This window comes from Cnephaeus nilssonii (genome assembly GCF_951640355.1).
Source record: "Cnephaeus nilssonii genome assembly, chromosome: 1".
NCBI lineage: Eukaryota > Metazoa > Chordata > Mammalia > Chiroptera > Vespertilionidae > Cnephaeus > Cnephaeus nilssonii.
In genome coordinates, this window is record NC_137072.1 from 5,565,239 (window position 1) to 5,577,289 (window position 12,051).

General features: G+C 40.3%; 1 protein-coding gene across 2 annotated transcripts in view; it reads right to left on the reverse strand.

Annotated features, from left to right (window-relative positions):
- Positions 1-5,590, reverse strand: part of KLHDC1 (kelch domain containing 1) — a 60,797-nt gene extending 55,207 nt beyond the window's left edge. For both annotated transcript variants that reach the window (XM_079772025.1, XM_079772024.1), the window contains exon 1: positions 5,278-5,590. In XM_079772025.1, the coding sequence (XP_079628151.1) occupies positions 5,278-5,373 (96 nt within the window). In that variant the 5' untranslated portion in view covers positions 5,374-5,590. The remainder of the gene's footprint in view (positions 1-5,277) is intronic.
- Between the last annotated feature and the right edge of the window lie 6,461 nt (positions 5,591-12,051).

Consider the following 12,051-nt stretch of genomic DNA (forward strand, 5'->3'; position numbering starts at 1 on the left):
CACTTCTAGGAATATATCCCAAGAAGCTAGAAACACCAATCAGAAAGGATATATGCACCCCTATGTTCATAGCAGCACAATTTACCATAGCTAAGATTTGGAAACAGCCTAAGTGCCCGTCAGCAGATGAGTAGATTAGAAAACTACACAATGGAATACTACGTTGCTATAAAAAAGAAGGAATTCTTACCATTTGCAGCAGCATGGATGGAACTGGAGAGCATTATGCTAAGTGAAATAAGCCAGTCAATGAAAGAAAAGTACCACATGATCTCACTCATTTATGGATAATAAAGAACATTATAACCTGATGAACAAAAAGATAGATACAGAGGCAGTAAAACATCAAACAGACTGTCAAATTACAGCAGGAAGGTTGGGGGGGAGGGAAATAAGAGATCAACCGAAGGACTTGTATGCATGTATATAAGCATAACCAATGGATGCAAAACACTGGGGGGTGAGGGCATGTATGGGAGTGGGGGGGGGGGGCAATGGGAAGATATGTACACATGTAATATCTTAATCAATAAAAAAATGGAAATAAATAAATACTTTTAATGTTGTATTTAAAAAAGAAAAAGAAAAATTTGGACCTAGTTCCTTCTCACTTTCTCAGAAATTTCGCTACAAAATTATCTCTTCTTGTGGAGAAAAGGGATCCCTCGTGCACTGTTGGTGGGAATGCAGACTGGTGCAGCCACTGTGGAAAACAGTGTAGAGTTTCCTCAAAATATTAAAAATGGAACTGCCTTTTGACCCAGGGATCCTACTTCTGGGAATATGTCCTAAGAATCCCAAAATATCCATCAGAAAGAATATATGCACCTCTATGTTCATAGCAGCATTGTTTACAATAGCCAGGATTTGGAAACAGCCCAAGTGCTCATCTGTAGAGGAGTGGGGGGGAAAGCTGTGGTATATTTACACAGTGAGATACTATGTGGCTGTAAAAAAGAATGAACTCTTACCTTGTACCACAGAATGGATGGACCTGGAGATTATTATGCTAAGCAAAATAAGCCAGACAAAGAAAGACAAATATCATATGACCTCACTTATATGTGGAATCCAATGAACAAAATAAACTGACAAAATAGAACTAGAGGCATGGATACATGGAACAGACTGACAGAGGTCAGAGGGGAGGGGACATGGAGGATCGATGAAAGCAGATGAAGGGATTAGCCTAAGGGCATAACCCATGGACACAGACAGCAGTGTGGTAATGGCCAGAGGGAGGGGGTGCAGGGACTGGGTGGAGGTGGGTAAAGGAGGGGCAATGGGGGATATCTGTAATAGTGTCAAGAATTTTTAAAAAATAGAAAACAAAATTATCCGTTCTTTCCTACATCAAGTTTCCCTTCTCTACTAGATCATTCCTATGGATATCCAAACATGCCTTGATAACACCCTTGATATCATCCTACCTAATAAAAGAGTAATATGCAAATTGACCATACCTTTGCTACACCCACAAGCCAAGCCCACCAGCCAATCAGAGCGAGTATGAAAATAAACCCAACCAAGATGGCTACAGCCACAGAGAGCAAGGTTTCCCAGGTAACAGAGCAAGCCAAGCTTTCCGCCTGCCCTTGCCAGGCCTAAGCCTCCACTCAAGCTACAAAGTTTCAATTATAGAAGGTAAACAAATTCCAACAGAAATGGAACTTTACCTATCATATATGTTGCAAATACTTTCCCCAGTTTGTCATTTGCCTTCTCACTTTATAGTGAGAGTTACTGCATTAAAAAGTTACTGTTTAAAAAACACAGTATACATTTTTTTAAGTTTAATCTACCAATATTTTTCTTTTATAATTTTTCCCAATTCAGTTTTTCTTTTCCCAACTCAAGGTTTTTACAAGAGTCACATCTTTTCTTCTGGTTTAGTACAGCTTAATTTTTCTACATTTAACTCTCCAATCTTAAAACTCTACTATCATTTTCCTCCAGCTATTCCTGGACCATTTATTGAATAAGTGATTGTTTTTCCAGAATTGAATTGCTACCTTTAAACACAAACTATCTGTATGCTTGGCTGTTTATGTAATTTCTTTTCCATCCCCTCATGCTCTCTCAACTTGCATCAGGACCACTGATTTAATTACTACAGTATTGTGATACATTTTAATAACTGCCACTGTAAGCCTCCCACTTTTATTCTTTTCAAATATTTCCTGAATTGACCCTTCTTGCCTTTAAGTACATATTCAAAACAGAAATAGTATTTAAGCGTATTTATGCAGATGTCTTCTGTAAGGAAAAGTTTATAGCAAAATGTATTAACATCAGTTGTACTGTAGAAATAAAAGCATTCATATGATTAAGACTTAAGAGGAAAGCATATATCATCTGCAAACATGCTAAAACACTGCTTTTCTTCCAAAATTTGGGAAAACTACTCACAATTTTTAAATGTCCCTAGAAGCAGCACTAAAGTTTGTATGAATTTCAGTAATCTGGAAAGGATATGGAAGAACTAGGAAAAAAGAATTGGCACCAATTAAAATTTACCACTTACTTTTTTTTTTTGGCATTGCCACTCTTACCTTTAGAAGTAGGGGTGTTCTCAGATACAATGTCCTTTAGAATATGTTTGACAATAGCATAATAAGTAACTTAGCCATTCAAAAGTCTTAGGATATAAAGAAACCTGAAACACCAATCAGAAAGAATGTATGCACCCCTATGTTCATAGCAGCACAATTTACAATAGCTAAGATCTGGAAACAGCCTGAGTGCCCATACTATATAATAAAAAGCTAATATGCAAATTGACCGAACGGCGGAACAACCGGTCGCTATGATGCACACTGACCACCAGAGGGCAGATGCTCGACGCAGGAACTGCCCCTTGGTGGTCAGTGGGGTCCCGCAGGGGGAGCGCTGCTCAGCCAGAAGCCCCGAACCAGGCTCACGGCTGGTGAGCACAGCAGCAGTGGCGGGAACCTCTCCTGCCTCCGTGGCAGCACTAAGGATGTCCAACTGCCAGTCGGACATCCCCGAGGGGGCACAGGCCAGGCTGTGAGACCCCCCCCCTCCCGGTGCATGAAATTCGTGCACTGGGCCTCTAGTCAGTAGATGAGTGGATAAAAAAGCTGTGGTACATTTATCCAATGGAATACTATGCAGCAGTAAAAAGAAGGATCTCTTACCCTTTGAGACAGATGGAGGGACCTGCACAGTATCATGCTAAGTGAAATAAGTCAGTTAGAGAAAGACAAGTATCCCATGATCTCACCCTTATGTGGAATCTAAGTAACAAAATAAACTGATGAAGGGAGTGGATCCAGAGACATGGAAGCATGGAACAGAGTGTAGAATCTGGGAGGGAAGGTAGGGAGGGTCGGTGGGTGGGAGGTAATCAACCAAGGATCTTGTATGCATATATGCATGGCCCACGGACACAGACAATGGGGTGGTGAGGGCCTGGGGCGGGGGGGCTTGGGCAGGCTGGAGGGGGCCAATGGAGGGGAAAAGGGGACATGTGTAATACTTTCAATAATAAAGAATTATTTTTTAAAAGTTTTAGGGTATATGTTTGTCAATTTAAACAAATATGGAAAATTGTGATTGGAACATAACAATCTGGAATCATCTGATCATTATTCTTAACTACTGACTACTGGTTTGGATTGCCTTCAGATTCCAGGGCCTTTCAGCTATCTTCTGTTCAGAAGGTTCTGAATAAAACAATTGTCGGAAGAATACTTTTTCTCATGTTATGTCACATCTTCTTTTATGCCTCTCACTATCCCTTTCCTTTCACTTATGCCTTAGAAATATTTTAACTGCTGATAATCACTGGAATTTAAAAAGTATTAGTCTCAGTCTAAATCTGTATAGTACTTTCCAGGGTGGTTCTTACAGCACACTATTCATTGGATCAATAAGTAGTATGAAAAGATTTTTAATTCACTGACTGCCACCTAAAGACCTGGCATCTTATTAATTATACAATTTTCAAGATTAAAATGAGATACAAAAAATTCAGACATCTATGGGCCAAAAAGAAATCTATACTGTTACCAAATATCATATTAAAAACTACTATTTTAAGTGAGAATTTTTTCACTTAACTTTTACAATATTAAGAATCAAAATAGTAGATGAAGGTTGACACCGCTACATCAAAATATTTCTTTGCATAAAACCATCATTATGTCTAGACTACTTTTTTGTCAAGAACAAATGGTGGAAATATCAGACATTAAGAAAGCACAGTAACCTAACGTATGTTCACTTATCACAGAAAAAAAATAGGCTTTGGAAACCCAATATATCTAGTTGGAATCTGCTACCCTTGAGGTCAATGGCCATTCAAGTTATTCATTCTCATTGACTCACTGTTCTTATTTTTAAAATAGAATATTACTTACAAGATACAATAAGGATTACATATGATTAGGGATAAGAGAGTTTCTAGCACATACCAGGTATAGTAGGCACTCAAAGGTTACTTCTAATTTTCCCATCCTGATACTGCACCAAATTAAAAACAAACACACAAACAAAACAACAAAAACCAACTTAGGTTTGAGAATCATTTAACATAGATACTATGTACTTTATTTCAGTGAACGATGCAGTCATGTTACACCTGTCACAGTAGTATCGAGACAGTCAGAAAATGTAGGTTCTACTTCCAAATGGCTGGCTTTTTTTTATCTGCAAACTAAAGGGCTGGCATATATTCTTGGACTATCTCCAGCTTTAGAATCCTTGATTCTATAATCCAATGATTATAGAAACAAAACAAATACACTCAAACTTCCAGGATAGTAAGAAATTTTAATAATATTCTCTAGTATATTGTTAGTAATATGAGTGACTCTATCTTGAGATTTGAAAACAAAAATCGTAATTATCCATCTGGCAACAGTGACATTTCCAAGTAAATCTGGAAATGTGTTACCAGGTGACCCAGCGTTCCTTGGTATGTATGCCCTTCCTACAGGAATGCCACTAAAAATTGCTTCTAAATATGTAAATGATTCGGTGATTTCGGCATTTAATTTCCAACTGCGCCTGGAGACAAAGTACTATTCACAAAACGATACCCCACGGCGTCCGGTGCGGACTTTTAAATCTCCGAAGCACCGAGGACCCCTGACCGCGCGGGGGCTGCTGGGGGGCAGGCCCGCCGGGCCGCGGGGAGCCGCGGGGAGCGGGTCCGGGGCCTTCGGAGCGGGAGCACCCGCGGGCGCGCCGCCCGGACCGCCACCCCCCGCCTCGGGGCCGCCCGCCCGTCCCGCCCGTCCGCCCGTCCCTTACCACGTAGCCCCCCCACACGTAGAGGGAGCCGCCGTCCACCACCGCGCAGTGGCCGCTGCGCTCCTCGGCCACGCAGAACGGCCGCGGGGCCTCCATCCGCGCCGCCGCCGGGCCCAGCGCCCCTCCCGCCGCAGCCCTGCGCCCGGTCCTCCGCGCACGAACCGAGCGCGTCGAGCACCGAGGTTGGTGGGCGGCGGGAGCAGTGCGGCTGCGCGCCCCCGCGGGAGGCCGGGCGGCGGGCCGGGCGGCGGGTCTGCGCCGAGGGCGGCCCTGCCCCGCGGACGGCCGCCGGGAGGATGGTTACTCGGTCCGGCAGCCCACCTCCCCCTCTTCCCTGGAGGCTGGACCTGCGGGCTGTGGGAGGTGATGCCGCGGTGAATAAATCAGCATATTAATAAATTAATACTTTGTTTTCCTTTTCCATTCAGCCTCCAGCGGAGATGGTTATCCACAGCAATAGTGTGCATGTATATAATGGGCTTTTTTTTAAAGTTAGGAATTTTCCAAAACACCAACAAACTAGGCCGGGAGGTCAAGTTCTGTCCACCGCAAGCTAAGAACGTTTTACTTTTTTTGTTGTTGTTTAGCATCTGGATTTTTTTTTTTCTTTTAATCTTTACTGTTGAAAGTATTGTTACAGAGAACCGGAATAAATCAAGCCATGCTCGGAGAGTTTGGAGTCACACTTTATTCACCGGTGGGCTTAGAGAAAATGAATTCAAATTCTAATCAAGGCTACAAGCAGAACTTCCCTTTTTACTAAAGAGCCAGCCCTATGTGCATTTAGTGGTTATCTCACTGCTGGCCTTGAAAACAACACAGTTCTATCCAATTAAAAAGTGCACCTGGCATGGCCTTGAGAGTATGGGCATATCTAGTCTCTGGCCTACAAGGTCAGACAGCTAAGTTTATCTTCCTCATTATTCAAGCAGGCTAAAGCAGGCTGGAAAGCAAAGTTATTTTTTTAGAATAAGAGGCTGTCTAAAAAAACAGCAGAGAATTCCAAACAGTAGTTTTACAAAATAGGGATTAGCCTTCTCAGTATTGCATGTGTCCTCATGTTTTACATTTTTAAAGGATTGGGGGTGGGCGGAGGGGGGGGGGGGGGCGGGAATCAAAAGAGTGATAATTTGTAAGTCATAAAAATGAAATGAATTGAAATTTCAGTATCTGGACATAAAGTTTTATCGTCACACGGCCACCCTAATTCACTTCAGTATTGTCCATGGCTGCTTTTAACCATAACCACAGAGTTGAGTAAGTGGAGCCAAGGAGTTGCAACAAAGGCCATGTAGCTCACGCTGCTGAAAATAGTTCCTCTCTGGCCCCCTACCGAAAAAGTTGGCTGGCCCTTGTTATAAAATGTTACTGAAGTAAAACTAAGACCAGGAGGGAAGATAATAATTCTACTAGTGTCTGTAAATGCACTTGTCCAAAGCCACTTTTCGAAGAAATTGTGGCTGTCCACCACTCAGAACAAGTTAATTCATTCACTTATTCAGCATGAACATATAAAGTGCCTGCTCGCTACTCAGGGGTGCTCAAACTTTTTAAACAGGGGGCCAGTTCACTGTCCCTCAGACAGTTGGAGGGCCGGACTCTAGTTTAAAAAAAACTATGGACAAATTCCTATGCACACTGCACGTGTCTTATTTTGAAGTAAAAAAACAAAACGGCAAAAACACCCGCATGTGGCCCGCGGGCCGTAGTTTGAGGACGCCTGCTCTAGATAGTTGGTGCCGAGGCTCTATTATACTGGAATATTTGTTGACTAAATGAATGAAAAATAAAGAGAATGTTTTTTCAAAATACAAAATAAATCTATTACCAGATTGTAGATACAAAGTAATTAGCCATTTACATGCAATAAACATTAATATTTCAAGAAAAAAAAGATTTTATATATAATATTACCCAAACTGTACTAACAGTATAATACCACAAAAGTTGTAGGAAATATTAAACATCTGCAAATAACAGGGTTACTTCTATTATATTCTTAAATATTTTTTTCTCTGGCTCTATTTTTGTTCATCAGTTTATATTATTCATTATATTCCACAATGAGTGAGATCATGTGATATTTATCTTTCTCTGACTGGCTTATTTCGCTTAGCATAATGCTCTCCAGGTCCATCCATGCTATTGCAAATGGTAAGAGTTCCTTCTGTTTTACAGCAGCGTAGTATTCCACTGTGTAGATGTACCACAGTTTTTTAATCCACTCATCTACTGATGGGCACTTAGGCTGTTTCCAAATCTTAGCTATTGTAAATTGTGCTGCTCTGAACATAGGGGTGCATATATCCTTTCTGATTGGTGTTTCTAGTTTCTTGGGATATATTCCTAGAAGTGGGGTTAATGGGTCAAATGGGAGTACCATTTTTAATTTTTTGAGGAAACACCATACTGTTTTCCACAGTGGCTACACCAGTCTGCATTCCCACCAGCAGTGCACGAGGGTTCCTTTTTCTCCGCATCTTTACAAGCACTTGTTGTTTGTTGATTTATTGATGATAGCCATTCTGACAGCTGTGAGATGGTGCCTCATTGTCATTTTGATTTGTATCTCTCCCACAATTAATGACTTTGAGCATGTCTCTTAGCCTTCTGTATGTCCTCTTTCAAAAAGTATCTATTTAGGTCCATTGCCCATTTTTTTATTGGATTGTTTATCTTTCTTTTGTATGAGTTCCCTGTAAATTTTGGAGATTAAACACTTATCGGAGATAACATTGGCAAATATGTTCTCCCATGCAGTGGGCTCTCTTGTTTTGTTCATGGATTCTTTTGCTGTGCAGAAGCTTTTTATTTTTACGTAGTCCCATTTGCTTATTTTCTCCTTAGCTTCCATTGCCCTAGGAGCTGTATCAGTAAAGCTATTGCTATGACATGTGTCTACTATTTTTAAAAAATATATTTTATTAATTTTTTACAGAGAGGGAGGGAGAGGGATAGAGAGTTAGAAACTTTTATGAGAGATAAACATCCATCAGCTGCCTCCTGCATACCCTCTACTAAGGATGTGCCCACAACCAAGGTACATGCCCTTGACTGGAATCGAACCCGGGACCCTTTAGTCTGCAGGCTTATGCTCTATCCACTGAGCCAAACTGGTTAGGGCCATGTGTCTACTATTTTGCTGCCTATGGATTCTTCTAAGATTTTTATGGTTTCCCATCTTACATTTAAATCCTTTAACCATTTTGAGTTTATTTTTGTGTATGGTGTAAGTTGGTGATCTAGTTTCAATTTTTTGCATGCATCTGTCCAATTTGCCCAATACCATTTATTGAAGAGACTGTCTTGACTCCATTGTGTGCTCTTGCCTCCTTTGTCAAATATTAATTGAGCATAGTGGTTTGGGTCAATTTCTGTCTTCTCTGTTCTGTTCCGTTGGTCTTATCTGTTTGTTCTTCTGCCAGTACCATGCTGTTTTGAGAACAGTGGCTTTGTAATGTAGCTTGATATCTGGTATTGTGATCCCTCCAACTTTGTTCTTCTTTCTCAGGATTCCTACAGCTATTCAGGGTCTTTTTTTATTCCATGCTAGTAGCCCTGCGCATGAATCCGTGTGCCAGAAGCTCTCTGCGGGGCCTGGCCACTCCGCGCCCACTTCCCAGGGGCTCTCTGTGGCCCAGAGGCCCATCCACGGCCGGCAGGATGCGGAACGCTTGCCTCATTGCCGTGGCGATGAAGCAAGCATTCCGCCAGGCCGCTCATGCTGCCCGCTCTCAGCGGCCACCCCCTTCCCACCCCCCCAGGACTGGGGGACTCCGGCAGAGCTGAGAGGACTGGGCACCACCACCTTGTGGCTATGGGCGCCACCATCTTTGTGATGGAGTGATGGTTAATTTGCATATTACCCTTTTATTAAATAGGATGAATATTTGGATGGTTTGTTCTAGGTCTGTGAAATATGCCGTTGGTATTTTAAATGGTATTGCATTGAATCTATAGGTTGCTTTAGGTAGTATGCACATTTTAATGATGTTGATTCTACCAATCTATGAACATGGTGTATTCTTCCATTTGTTTATGTCTTCCTCTCTCTCTTTTTTCCTGTAGTTTTCTGAGTACAGGTCTTTTACCTCCTTAGTTAAGTTTATTCCTAGGTATCTTAATTTTTTTGTTGCAGTGGTAAATGGGATTTTTTTTTTCGTTCCTCTTTCTGTGAGTTCATTATTGGTGTATAAAAAAGCCATAGATTTCTGGGTATTAATTTTGTCTCCTGCTACATTGCCAAATTAATTTTTAGGTCTAGTAATTTTTTTATGGAGTCTTTAGGGTTTTCTATGTACAATATCATGTCATCTGCGAATAAGGGCAGTTTTACTTCTTCTTTTCCAATTTGGATGCCTTTTATTTCTTCTTGTCTGATCACTATGGCTAGCACTTCCAGTACTATATCAAACAGGAGTGGTGAGAGTGGGCATTCCCATCTTGTTCCTGTTCTTAGGGGAAATGGTTTTAGTTTTTGCCCATATGCTAAGTGAAATAAGCCAGTCAGAGAAAGATAAATATCACATGATCTCACTCATTTATGGAATATAATGAACCACAGAAACTGATGAACAAAAACAGATCCAGAGACAGAGAAGCATCGATCAGACTGTCAAACCTCAGAGGGAAGGTTGGGAAGGGTAGGGGTAACCATGGAATATGGTGTTGGCTGAAGGTTTGTCATATATGGTCTTTATCATGTTGAGGTATGATCCCACTATTCCCACTTTACTGAGAGTTTTTATAAAAAATGAGTGTTATATTTTGTCAAATGCTTTCTCTGTATCTATTGATATGATCATGTGATTTTTGTCTTTCAATTTGTTTATGTGATGACCTTTATTGATTTGCGAATATTGTACCAGCCTTGCATCTCTGGAATAAATCCCACTTGATCATGGTATATGATCTTTTTAATTTTAGCATCTATATTCATCAGAGATATTGGCTTGTAATTCTCTTTCTTTGTAGTGTCTTTATCTGGTTTTGGAATTAGGATAATGCTGGCCTCATAAAAAGAGTTTGGAAGTGTTCCTTCCTCTTGGATTTTCTGAAATAGTTTGAGGAGTGTAGCTGTTAGTTCTTCTCTGAATGTTTGGTAAAACTCCCCTGTGATCCATCCAGACCTGGGCTTTTGTCTGGTGGGAGTTTTTTTTTTTTTATTACTGCTCCTATTTCCTCAGTTGTTATTGGACTATTCAGATTTTCTGATTCCTCCAAATTCAGTTTTGGGAGATTAGATTTTTCTAGGAATTTGTCTATTTCATACACATTGTCCAGCTTATTGGCATATAGTTGTTCATTCTTACAATCCATTTTATTTCTGTGATGTCTGTGGTTACTTCTCCACTTTTGTTTCTGATTTTATTTATTTGGGTCCTCTCTCTTTTGTTTCTTGATGAGTCTAGCTAACCGTTTATCATTTTGTTTATCCTTTTAACCAGCTCTTGGTTTCACTGATTTTTTTATTTTGTCTTTAGTCTCTATGTTATTTATTTCTGCTCTAATCTCTATTATTTCCTTCCTTCTTCTTACTTTGGGCTTTCCTTGTTGTTCTCTTTCTAGTTCTTTAAGCTGTAGGGTTAAATAGTTTATTGCTGATTTTTCTTGTTTTTTGAGGTATGCCTATCGTACTATGAACTTCCCTCTCAGGACTGCTTTTGCTGTGTCCCAGAGATTTTGGGTTTTTGTGTGTTTATTTTCATTCCTAGGAAGTTTTTGATTTCTTTCTTGATCTCATTGGTAACCCATTCATTGATTAATAACATGCTATTTAGCCTCCATGTGTTTGAATGTTTTTGGGTGTTTTTACTGTAGTTGGTTTCTAATTTCATTCCACTGTGCTCTGAGAAGATGCTTGATATGATTTCAGTCTTTTTGAACTTGTAGAGACTTGTTTTATGTCCTTACATGTGGTCTGTCTTTGTAAGTGATCCATGTGCACTTGAGAAGAATGTATATTCTGCTTCGTTGGGGAGGAATATTCTATAAATGTCAATTATCCATCTGACCCAGTGTGTCCTTTTGAGTCTCTGTTTCCTTGTTAAGTTTTTGTCTGGAAGATCTGTCCAGTGAGGTCAGCAGGGTGTTAAAGTCCACTACTATGACTGTATTGTTGTCTATTTCTCCATTAAAGTCCTCTAGAGGTTTTTAAAATATATTTAGGTGCTCCTATATTGGGTGCATATATGTTTCCCAGGGTTATATCCTCTTGTTGGATCAATCCCTTTAGTATTATGTAGTGACCTTTGTTGTCTCTTGTGATGGCCTTCATTTTAAAGTCTATTTTGTCAGATATGAGTATTGCCACTCCAGCTTTTTTTCTTTTCCATTTGCATAAAAAAAATTTTTCCATCCCTTCACGCTCATCCTGTGTGTGTCTTTTGTTTTGAGGTCTCTTATAGACAGCATATAGTTGGATCATGTTTTTGTATCCATTCAGCTACTCTATGTCTTTTGATGGGAGCATGTAATCTATTTACATTTAAGGTTATTATTGCTAAGTACTTATTTATTGCCATTATATTTCTGTAACACAAGATGGCTGCCTCCCTTGTGTGCGCCGCCATCTTTGTGGCAGAGTGACGGTCAATTTGCTAGGTTTCTCTCTCTGTTTCTTCTTCTCATTATAGCAATCCCTTTAGCATTTCTTGTAATGCTGGCTTGGTGGTGATGAACGCCTTTAGCCATTTTTTTTTGTGTGTGTGTCTGGAAAGCTCTTTATTTGACTGTCTATTTTGAATGATAGCCTTGCTGGATACAGTAATCTTG